Below are 11,435 nucleotides of genomic sequence, written 5' to 3' on the forward strand. Positions count from 1 at the left end.
GGAAAAGATGAACGGAGCAGAGTAGAGAGAGATCCTTGATGAAAACCTGCTCCAGAGCGCTCAGGACCTCAGACTGGGGCGAAGGTTCACCTTCCAAAAGGACAAATACACTAAGCACACAGCCAAGACAACGCAGGAGTGGCTTCGGGAAAAGTCTCGGAATGTCCTTGAGTTGCCCAGCCAGAGCCTGTACTTGAACCCGATCAAACGTCTCTGGAGAGACCTGAAAATAGCTGTGCAGCGACGCTCCCGATCCAACCTGACAGAGCTTGACAGGATCTGCAGAGAAGAATGGGAGAAACTCCCCAAATACAGGTGTGCCAAGCTTGTAGCGTCATACCCAAGAAGACTCAAGGCTGTATTCACTGCCAAAGGTGCTTCAACAAAGTACTGAGTAAATGGTCTGAATGCTTAAGTAAATGTGATTTTAGTTTTTAATTTTATTTCCAAAAATATTTGTTTGTTTTTCTTTGTCATTATGTGGTATTGTGTGTAGATTGATGAGGGTAAACGATTTAATCAATTTTAGAATAAGGCTGTTACATAGTGAATACTTAGCGCTCATTGAGTAAAGAAACACCCCTGGATGGAGTAGGTCTCTCACCTGCACACCTACTGATGGGAGGGAGGCTGCAGACAAAGATTTTGAAGTCAGAGAGATTGTTAAATCCAGGACTCTATCAGCATATCAGGAACAGGCTCACAAGCAGACAACAGAGACAAAACACTACCTTGACCAAAGCACATGTAAGCTTTTGGTCATGAAGGAAGGAGAACGAGTCAGGAACAGACAAGACAACAAATGGCAACCAGCAATTTTAATTGGAAAACATGACCAGCCAAGGTCATACATAGTACAAACACAAAATGAGAGAATCTACTGAAGGAACCGGAGACACCTGTTAAAAAACACATGAAACACACCCAGAGAGACACTCAGAAACCATAATGGACCTTATCCAGTGGAAAGAGAACCTGAAACAAGTGTCAGCCTGGAAGAAAACTACTCACCTGTGTGTTCTCCAGCACCAACAACACCAAAACAAACAATGGAAAGCAACAATGTAAACACTGACACACCAGTGAATTCAACTCGTTATGGAAGACCTATCAGAATGCCAATTCTGTCAGTGTTTGTAGTTCAAACAGAGACTGTTGAAAAACAAACAAAAAAACAAAATAGAAGAAAAAATAAAACATTGATAAGACATTAATAATAACAATGTAATGACTATTGTGATGTCTATATTACCAAAAAAGAAAGCAACGTTTGTTTGCATATTGTTTGCAATGTGAAACACTGAGTTGAAAGAACATTGTTTTGAGAAACAAATGATCCAAAGAAAGGGAGATGTGATGCATATACTAAACTGTAGTGCCTGAGGGCTGCTCTGTTACTATTTACTACATGTCATCATCTGTACTTTGCACTTCACCAATTACATCAGATAAACATGGTTATTTTACCCGCATTCCTGTGTGCTAGTATATTACAAAGCCTATTGCTCATATGCCACAAGAAAGAAAAGGTCAGTTATTTCCATTACAACCTAAACAACGTTAGAAACGGATATTGGTATCCAACTTTCACTTAGGGAAGTGTTTTTGTTCCATAATGTCCATCTAATCATCATATGTGTAGGTGTTGTTTTGGCCTTTGTCATCACTATCCAGGTCAGTGTACTCAAATACCAAGATTGACACCTTAACCCTGTTGTGTGGTCCGGAAACTTTCCCCAGGTCAGCCACAAGTAACCAAAGTGAGACCATAAGAGGTGCACAGCACAGCCTGACATGCAGCTGAGACTGGGAGATTTTAGAGATTCAAACATTTGAAACACAACCTTGTGACATGTTATCATATTAATGTGCTGAAGAGTGGGGTTTGAATATGTTGACTTGACCTGTATTTTACTACAGTACTTTCGCACAGAAAGAGAAAGAGGAAGAGAATAGAAAAAGAAAGCAAATTACGCACTGACACATCAGAAAAGTGAATGGACTCACATTGAACAGCGCCAAAACACTATCAAAATCTATCGGTTCGATTTGGTTTATAGTAGTAGCTGACAAATCACATTGTAAAATCTATTTAGGGGAAGGATGTGAATGACTCATTTTCACTTAAAGGTCAATGTTTATCACGCCCTCGTTTTCTCATTGGTTGTGAATGGTGTTCCTCTTTCTCTATGAGAGTAGTGTGAATAGTAGGAGGGCCAGTCCCCTACGTGAAGAGTTATCTAGTCTCTTTGTTTTCCTTCAGTCACTCAGGAAAGTACCAGCCCAACCTGCCTCCTGTCCTGGACAGCTACAGAGGAACACAGAGCAGAACACAGACATAAAGACGTCCTCGTCGGATACAGACGCAACACACACACAGCAGTGTTCTGAGGTTTCACAGCAGAGGAAGCCAAGAGGACAAACACACACAGTGGCTCCATCTCTCTCTCTTCCTGCACTCCCTCTGCTGCATCTCAGGGGACTGAGGTTGCTCTACCCGAGCCTCTCTCTCCCCCACAGCCGGACGTTGCAGATTGATGATGCCGCAGCAGTCAATGGATCGCTGTGAGGTTTCAGAGAACTGCCACCATCATAACCCGGGGGCCCAGGGGAGCCAGCGGCGCCTGGTCAGTGGACTCCTTCTCTGGGTCGGTCTCCTCACCGTCAGCCATGTGGTCTCCATCACCCTACTCATCATCACCAGGCCACACGCACTGGTAAGAATGCTAACCTGCGTTAACTATGTAATGCTGTTGCTAGTTTTTTTATTGAAAAAGAGCCCCTGACCATCACAACTTAGGGAGGGACATAGTGAAATCAAGTTGAATTAAATCTGAGATATGTATTGTAGCTCCCTTTGTGTAAAAATAAGATGAGATCTTGAAGTTGGATCAATGTGTGTCAATAGAGCGGTGTATTGTAGCTGTGGTAACACCTCCCTGTTGCACCTGTTGAGTACAAGCCTCTGAAGTGGTTTCAGTAGCATCACAGCTGGTGGGGGAAACGCATCACTATGTGTGGTTTAGTACTGGTGACATCAGAACCCTGTTCTCCGATATGAAAGGGCTGGTTGTGTGCTACTGAATGATCACTGTGTATATCATATTAATACTGTTTCATAAAGCCTACAGTAGAGCTGAATACAAATGTCTTTCTCAGGCAAAACGTAGTTACTTACAAGTTACTGATAAGACAATCGTCATGATATTTCCCATCTCCCTCCCCCAGCCTCTGACAGAAATAGTTTCAGCTCCAAAACCCACAGCAGACTCATCTCTGGTAAGCTAACCACAAGACGGGTTTAAACATGTTTCCAACCTCTAACAAGTTTTAACATGTCTCATACAAACGTTTTGTTCATTTTTGCCCCCTCCAAGACAGAGAGTAGTCAAAACATCATCATCATCATCATCATATACATGGCCTGCCAATAGGATATACAATAGACCAGGGTTTCCCAAAACTCAGTCCTGGGGTCTCCCTGGGGTACACGTTTTGGTTTTTGCCCTAGTACTACACAGCTGATTCAAATAATCAAGGCTGGATTATTTTAATAAGCTGTGGTGCTAGGGCAAAAACCAAAACGTGTACCTGTGGGAGGACCCCGGACCAAGTTTTGGAAACCCGGCAATAGATCATTTTGAATTAATCTTGGAAGGGACCAGAGCCTAGGCTAGGCCATACCTCGTCAGTCCCGCTTTCTCTGTCTGACTTATCATCCTCCAGGCTCTCAGACAGTAGAGGGCTCAACCACCAGCCTCACCGCACTGCAGGGAAAGGTGACATGTCATAACATCATATCCACATGCAGGGAAATGCCACTGTGCAGATTTTCCTTCTCTGAAATCAGATTTCAATCTCTGTTTTACGATCATGAAAGTGTGGCATACTCCATTAGTAAATGTTAATGGAAGCAACTAGTTCAAATTGATTCCTAAATGTGATAGGCATGCAACATCTAGCCCAAATCTAGACACCTTTATTACTATTTAATTTATCAATAAGCCGGGTCTAAGGGCATTCCATAGAGCTTGCGAGAAATCGCCCGACCCGTTGTTGTACATGTTTTAGCAGCATGTTTCCCGTGTTGGATGGTATCCGTAATCGTTTCTGATGGAAACATTGTTGTTTGCGTCGCTGAGCAGTGCACAAGAAAGTATTAAATCCAATCGTTTGATGCTAACCCCATCCCCTCCAATTTAATTAGAAGATGGATTCCCCAACTGAGCACTCACATGGCACGCTCTCGCTTCTAGACAGGTAAACAGAATGTCAGCAATCAGACAATAAAATGTCACTTAAGGCCCCCAAAAGGGTAGGGCCAGCTCTGACTGCATGTGTGGATATGGATGTGGGTATGCAGACCTGCAAGCCATTGCAGCCCATCATGATGAGTTCAGATAGTGTGTGGCCCCCTTCCCCATCAAAGTTGCACATCCCTGCCCTATATGGAACATCACTGTTAAAATAACTCTACTTACTGTTATATCTGTATAAGTGACAGCAAACTCTGTAGGGATATGTAACATCTAGACATAAGTAATATAATAACTACAGGTTCTACTATGCCCACTGAAGGAAAACAGTGGAAAGGCAGATATAACATTTTTTTTTTTTAAAGGTTATTAAGCTTAGTGTCACGTTCCTGACCTGTTTTCTCTTGTTTTTGTATGTGTTTAGTTGGTCAGGGCGTGAGTTGGGGTGGGCATTCTATGTTATGTGTTTCTATGTTGGTTATTGGGTTGCCTGATATGGTTCTCAATTAGAGGCAGGTGTTTTACGTTTCCTCTGATTGAGAACCATATTAAGGTAGGTTGTTTCACATTGTTTGTTGTGGGTGGTTGTCTCCTGTGTCTGTATGTTTACCACACGGGACTGTTTCGTTTTGTCGTTCGTGTATGTAGTCTGTTCCTGTTCGTGCGTTCTTCGTTTATTTGTAAGCAATCAAGTCCAGGTCTGTCTACATCGTTTATTTGTGTTGTAGTTTGTTTAAGTGTTTTCGTGTTTCGACTTTACTTTATTAAACTGCATTATGTCTTCACAACACGCTGCGCTTTGGTCCAATCCCTACTCCTCCTCTTCAAGCGAAGAGGAGGAGAACGACCGTTACAGAACCACCCACCAACAAAGGATCAAGCGGCGTGATAGGAACCAGCAGCAGCGGCCAAGTAACCAGGACTCGTGGACTTGGGAGGAAATATTGGACGGAAAAGGTCCATGGGCTCAGACAGGGGAATATCGCCGCTCGTTTGAAGAGAGGGAGGCAGCGAAAACCCAGGAGCGGTGTCACGTTCCTGACCTGTTTTCTCTTGTTTTTGTATGTGTTTAGTTGGTCAGGGCGTGAGTTGGGGTGGGCATTCTATGTTATGTGTTTCTATGTTGGTTATTGGGTTGCCTGATATGGTTCTCAATTAGAGGCAGGTGTTTTACGTTTCCTCTGATTGAGAACCATATTAAGGTAGGTTGTTTCACATTGTTTGTTGTGGGTGGTTGTCTCCTGTGTCTGTATGTTTACCACACGGGACTGTTTCGTTTTGTCGTTCGTGTATGTAGTCTGTTCCTGTTCGTGCGTTCTTCGTTTATTTGTAAGCAATCAAGTCCAGGTCTGTCTACATCGTTTATTTGTTTTGTAGTTTGTTTAAGTGTTTTCGTGTTTCGACTTTACTTTATTAAACTGCATTATGTCTTCACAACACGCAGCGCTTTGGTCCAATCCCTACTCCTCCTCTTCAAGCGAAGAGGAGGAGAACGACCGTTACACTTAGAGGTTTAGGTTTGCTTGTTGGACACTATAAATAAACAGTAAATATTTCACTGAAATATAAAACGCACAACAGAATAAACAATTACCCTAATGGAGGTCTGAGTCACTATACTGGTTGCACTCCCAATGCCTCTCCAAACACAGAATAGTCTGCAGCCAACTAAAAAATAAATCCACTATTGCAGTGACAGCACAGAACAATAGAACATTTTTAATATTGTCACACATACAGTACCAGTCAAAGGTTTGGACACATCTACTCATTCCAGGGTTTTTCTTTATTTTGGCTGTTTTCTACATTGTAGAATAATAGTGAAGACATCAAAACTATGAAATAACACATATGGAATCATGTAGTAACCAAAAAAGTGTTAAATAAATATATATTTTAGATTTTAGATTCTTCAAAGTAGCCACCCTTTGCCTTGACGACAGCTTTGCACACTCTTGGCATTCTCTCAACCAGCATCATGAGGTAGTCACCTGGAATGCATTTCAATTAATGCATTTTTGTTAAAAGGTAATCTGTGGAATTTCTTTCCTTCTTGATGCTTTTGAGCCAATCAATCAGTTGTGTTGTGACAAGGAAGGGAAGATATACAGAAGATAGTGCTATTTGGTAAAAGACCAAGTCCATATTATGGCAAGAACAGCTCAAATAAGCAAAGAGAAATGACAGTCCATCATTATGTTAAGACATGAAGGTCAGTCAATGCGGAACGTTTCAAGAACTTTAAGCGTTTCTTAAAGTGCAGTCGCAAAAACCATCAAGTGTTATGATGAAACTGGCTCTCATGAGGACCGCCACAGGAAAGGAACACCCAGAGTTACCTCTTATGCAGAGGATAAGTTCATTAGAGTTACCAGCCTCAGAAATTGCAGCCCAAATAAATGCTTCACAGAGTTAAAGTAACAGACACATCAACTGTTCAGAGGAGACTGTGTGAATCAAGCCTTCATTGTCAAATTGCTGTAAAGAAACCACTAATAAAGGACACCAATAATAAGAAGAGACTTGCTTGGGCCAAGAAACACGAGCAATGAACATTAGACCGGTGGAAATCTGTCCTTTGGTCTGATGACTCCAAAATTTAGATTTTTGGTTCCAACTGCCGTGTATTTGTGAGATGCAGAGTAGGTGAAAGGATGATCTCTGGATGTGTTGTTCCCACCATGAAGCATGGAGGAGGAGGTGTGATGGTGTTGGAGTGCATTGCTGGTGACACTGTCAGTGATTTATTTAGAATTCAAGGTACACTTAACCTGCATGGCTACCACAGCATTCTGCAGCAATACACCATCCCATCTGGTTTGCGCTTAGTGGGACTATCATTTGTTTTTCAACAATACAATGACCCAACACACCTCCAGCCTGTGTATGGACCATTTGACCAAGAAGGAGAGTGATGGAGTGCTGCATCAGATGACCTGGCCTCCACAATCACCCAACCTCAACCCAATTGAGATGGTTTGGGATGAGTTGGATCGCAGAGTGAAGGGAAAGCAGCCAACAAGTGCTCAGCATATGTGGGAACTCCTTGGAAAAGCATTCCAGGTGAAGCTGGTTGAGAGAATGCCAAGAGTGTGCAAAGCTGTCATCAAGGCAAAGGGTGGCTACTTTGAAGAATCTAACATATGAAATATATTTTGATTTGTTTAACACTTTTTTGGTTACTACATGATTCCACATATTCCATATTTTATAGTGTTGATGTTGTCACCATTATTCTACTATGTAGAAAATAGTCAACCCTTGAATGAGTAGGTGTTTCCAAACTTTTGACTGGTACTGTATATCAGCATTGATACAAATAATGTAACAAACATACCTTCAGAGCGCATTTGACCTCACCCCAAATTCTTCTTCAAAAAAATCAGCATGATTCTCAAAATGGTTTCCCTCAAACATGAACTTGCTCAGCACCAATACAGTACAACATCTCCAAATTCTCTTCAGGGACAAAAAGCTCTCTTGAACAAATACCAAAAATGGTGGATAAATTAAGATAGAAGAAGAATGGCCTGAGTGAACTATGGTATAATGGCGTTCGCAAAAATGTAAATGTGATGTGCATTCCGCCAGCTACTGTGCAGGTGAATAATAAGGATCCCCAAAAATGAAATAATGTGGGTAAAAATAAATAAAATATCTTATAATCTATCAAAAAAGAAATTAACTAAACAAAATCAACCTGCTTTTCTGTAAAAGAAAAAAAATCCAATCAGGTCCCTAAACAGGCTATAAAGACTCCTGTGAGGGCGGGTACATTTACTAGCAACAATAGTCCTTGCAGTGCTTCTGCCATGAAGTCTTGGAGCCCCAAAAACTTCTCGGCTGCAGATATGATGATGTCCAGCTTCTTGGACTTCTTAGACACTTAGTGACTGTGGCTATAAATGCCACAAAATCCACTTTCTTCACAATGAGTGTATCCAGATCACTCAATTGACTTAAAACACTAGCAACTGGTTGGAATGCATCCACCTCCATATCTTCAACACTGTTGCCTCTTGCTCCTTCAACTCTCTTCACCGCCTCCACATAAGAGATCTGCTGCCAGCCCTGATTCTTGGCACCTCAACCTCTTTCACCCTAACAGGGCACTCAAGGAAGTCCGGAGACTGATCCCCACCACAGTTGCAACATTTTCCATTGACAGATTCTTCAATACTATACTTCTCCCATCTGCAAACATTTAACACGTAACCATATCCTTTACAAATGTATCTTCCGTCTCTGCAGAAACTGAGGGGTGCTTTTATACCTTCCTGCCTGTGCTTCCCTAAATAGGGTCCCCAGGGAAACATAGACAACAGCTGTAGTTCGTACCCTGTCACAGATAAAAAGGATAGTTTGAAGATCATACTTTGTTCCAGGGTTGGGGTTAATTATATTTAAATTCCAGTCAATTCAGGAAGTACACTGAAATTCAAATTCCAGTTCCAATTATCTTCAGTGCTTTTCAATGAGGAAAATTACATTTTGAATTGACTGGAATTGAAATGGAATTGACCACAACCCTTCTTTGTTTTACTGTTAGGATTTGAGTCGTGTTGCTTGGATGCCCACCATTACTTCAATGAGTAGAGAGATCAGTGACTAATGATGAGTTATTTCTGTCCCCACAGAGCATACCCCTGGAGCAACAAAGAGTGCCATGGCAAATGCTCACCTTTGAACCCACAAGTATAGACGGTGAGAGTTCTTAGAAAGTTCAGTCTCTTTGAATTTTTAGATATAGTCACAATTCATTTATATTCCAATTCTAGCCACATTACTGATGCCAGTTTTCAATTGATCATCCACAGATAATGATGTCTCGGTGGCGAGAAGTGGGATCAAGTGGAAGACGCAGTCCAAGGCGAATAATTCTGTCTCCCTAAAGGAAGGATCCCTGACCATCAACCAGGATGGTTGTTACTTCCTGTATCTTCAGGTGACTCTGGAGACACCAGAGGTGTCTGGACAGCACATAGTGAGAGTGAACAAGCCCAACAGAGTCCTGCTGGAAGTAAGGATGACCAACACCTCCCTCAGCACAGGGTTCCTGGGCAGGGCTGTGGATCTAGCAGCCTCTGACATCCTCACAGTCACTGTCTCCCCTGGTGCCAGGATCAACACCACCTACACCGCCACATACCTGGGCATCATAGGTCCATAATTATATCTTTAGAATCTATTGGATATAGACACTCCTGTCTTCATAGACACATGCTGGGGGCTAGATCAGGGAGTCATTTGGTAGGGGTTGATTGAATAGATCCTGGGGATCTGGAGCTAACTGGGATCAACCCATCATCCCACCACCTGTCAGAGAGGTGGAGTAGTGGGGAAGATCATGTGGGAGACACGGTATATTTGACTGAAACTGATTCAGTCCGACTCCCTGCTCATCATAGAAGATTATTCCACTGCTTTATACTCTACCTAGCCTTCCAACTGGTTTTGAGCTGCAAGGATTTTCTTTCCAGAATTCTACTGATTAAAAAAATAAAAAAAATATTAACCTTTATTTAACTAGAAAAATCAGTTAAGAACACATTCTTATTTACAACGAGGGCCTACCAAAATGCAAAAGGCCTCCTGCAGGGAAGGGGGATTAAAAATGTAAAATAATAATGTGTCTTGTAATGTTGGAAAAATATGTTTAAAAGTATTGGTCATCATGGGTTATGGGTTGTACTGTTACTTTGGCCTTTTTCTCTCTTGGATGAAGTAGCACTGTTTTTACCGGTCAGGATTATAGTTAGTATGTTTTTCCAGTAAATATTGGTTTTTAAGCTATGAATGAGGGGATTGTCTTATCAAGTCATGTGCACAGGGTTGTTGAGAGAATGCACAGTATCAACATATCTTTAATGTTTACTTTAATATTTGCGTATTGCTTTGTATTTAAAATATTCGTTTTTTTACCTATTTATGTCTTATTACAATATTATCTTATTATTATTTTCTTCTTATTTATTTTCTATATCTAATTTGAAGGACATGTTGAGTATGTTGTAGGATGAGATGTAGAGATAATCCATGAATGTATGTCACTAACCAGGTTTCCATTCAATCCTTTTATGCGAGTAAAGTACGCCAGCTAAAACATTTAATGACAGGCCTGATGGAAACAGAAAATGTTTCGGTAAACCTTCCAAATGTAGACAATACAATGTACGCTATACAAGGTGGGGTCGTTTTGTGTCGGTAAAATTTGTTATGCGAGAAATGGCAGTGGAAACACCTTCATGCGCAAATATTGATGTAATAACCATCATATCGATGTAAACTTGGAGTCACGCCATGATAAATTGTGTGGTTCTCCCACTACGACTCGGGAAAGCATGCCGTTTATTAGGCTACAGATTAAATACATTATGATCAACTTCACAGGGTGGTGAATGTGCAAGGTGATGCTCCTTTTCAATAAATATCGAGGGTCTTCTTCTGGACGATGATCGATTCTTGGCTGCCTTTTGAAAAATACAAATAATATTGCTCTTATCCAATAATCGCATAATGTTGGTAGCCTACCGCACTGAATCTGCGAGCTATTGGCTAGAGCGCGTGTTCCAAGATCAGAGTGCGCGTTTCCTACTCCATCAGTCGAGTTGAAAATGCGGTGGAAACCCATTTTCCATTCGGTAGGCTACATGGGAATTTAACGGCAGAAGTTATTTTTTATCTGCACTACGTCCTCAAGCACAGCCTTTTACCCATGAAAAAGTATGTTTGATGGAAACATCCCTGGCGGGGGAATGCACATATCGTTTTAGCAGATTTTAGAATATTAGCATGAAAATCTAACGCAAATTGGATGGAAACCGACTTTATAGCGCCAAATAAACTAGGATAAAATGTACGTTGTTACGAATTCCACAAGTGAAGTTCCCGCTGGGAAACATGAATGTAATCTATTATATTAAGAAAGCACTGGAATATTTTGTTCTCCAAACAAATAAATGAAGTACAATATTTGACTTGTATATGGCTTTTATTTCACCTTCAAATATTGTTTGTTGAAGCCATAATTACAGAAATGAGGACTAAATCATGACATGTTGTGAAATGATATACAAATAAAGCACAAATAGATGTAAGCCTAATGGTGTCATACCAACGCTGTAGGGGGTGAGAGCTATTATAAACAGATGTGAAACCACCAGATGTGAATCATTACCA

At 41.2% G+C, this 11,435-nt stretch overlaps 1 protein-coding gene across 2 annotated transcripts; it reads left to right on the forward strand.

Moving 5' to 3' along the window:
* The first annotated feature begins 2,220 nt into the window (after positions 1 to 2,220).
* LOC139565258 (uncharacterized) lies at positions 2,221 to 11,228 on the forward strand. Of its 2 annotated transcripts, XM_071385441.1 has the most exons (4): positions 2,221 to 2,717; positions 3,229 to 3,279; positions 8,894 to 8,960; positions 9,074 to 11,228. In XM_071385441.1, the coding sequence occupies exons 1-4, from the start codon at positions 2,538 to 2,540 to the stop codon at positions 9,424 to 9,426; spliced, it is 651 nt and encodes a 216-aa protein (XP_071241542.1). In that variant the 5' UTR covers positions 2,221 to 2,537; the 3' UTR covers positions 9,427 to 11,228. The 2 variants fall into 2 exon arrangements, with proteins under 2 accessions (XP_071241542.1, XP_071241543.1); XM_071385442.1 differs by lacking the exon at positions 3,229 to 3,279.
* The last annotated feature ends 207 nt before the right edge of the window (positions 11,229 to 11,435 follow it).

This window comes from Salvelinus alpinus, chromosome 36 (genome assembly GCF_045679555.1).
Source record: "Salvelinus alpinus chromosome 36, SLU_Salpinus.1, whole genome shotgun sequence".
Taxonomy (NCBI): Eukaryota; Metazoa; Chordata; class Actinopteri; order Salmoniformes; family Salmonidae; genus Salvelinus; species Salvelinus alpinus.

What these genes read in the sequence shown, in the direction of transcription:
- LOC139565258 (XM_071385441.1), top strand. Translation starts at nt 2,538, where the DNA reads ATGATGCCGCAGCAGTCAATGGATCGCTGTGAGGTTTCAGAGAACTGC. An exon ending in CCACAGCAGACTCATCTCTG is followed by an intron (nt 3,280 to 8,893) that starts GTAAGCTAACCA and finishes CTGTCCCCACAG; the next exon opens with AGCATACCCCTGGAGCAACA. An exon ending in TGAACCCACAAGTATAGACG is followed by an intron (nt 8,961 to 9,073) that starts GTGAGAGTTCTT and finishes GATCATCCACAG; the next exon opens with ATAATGATGTCTCGGTGGCG.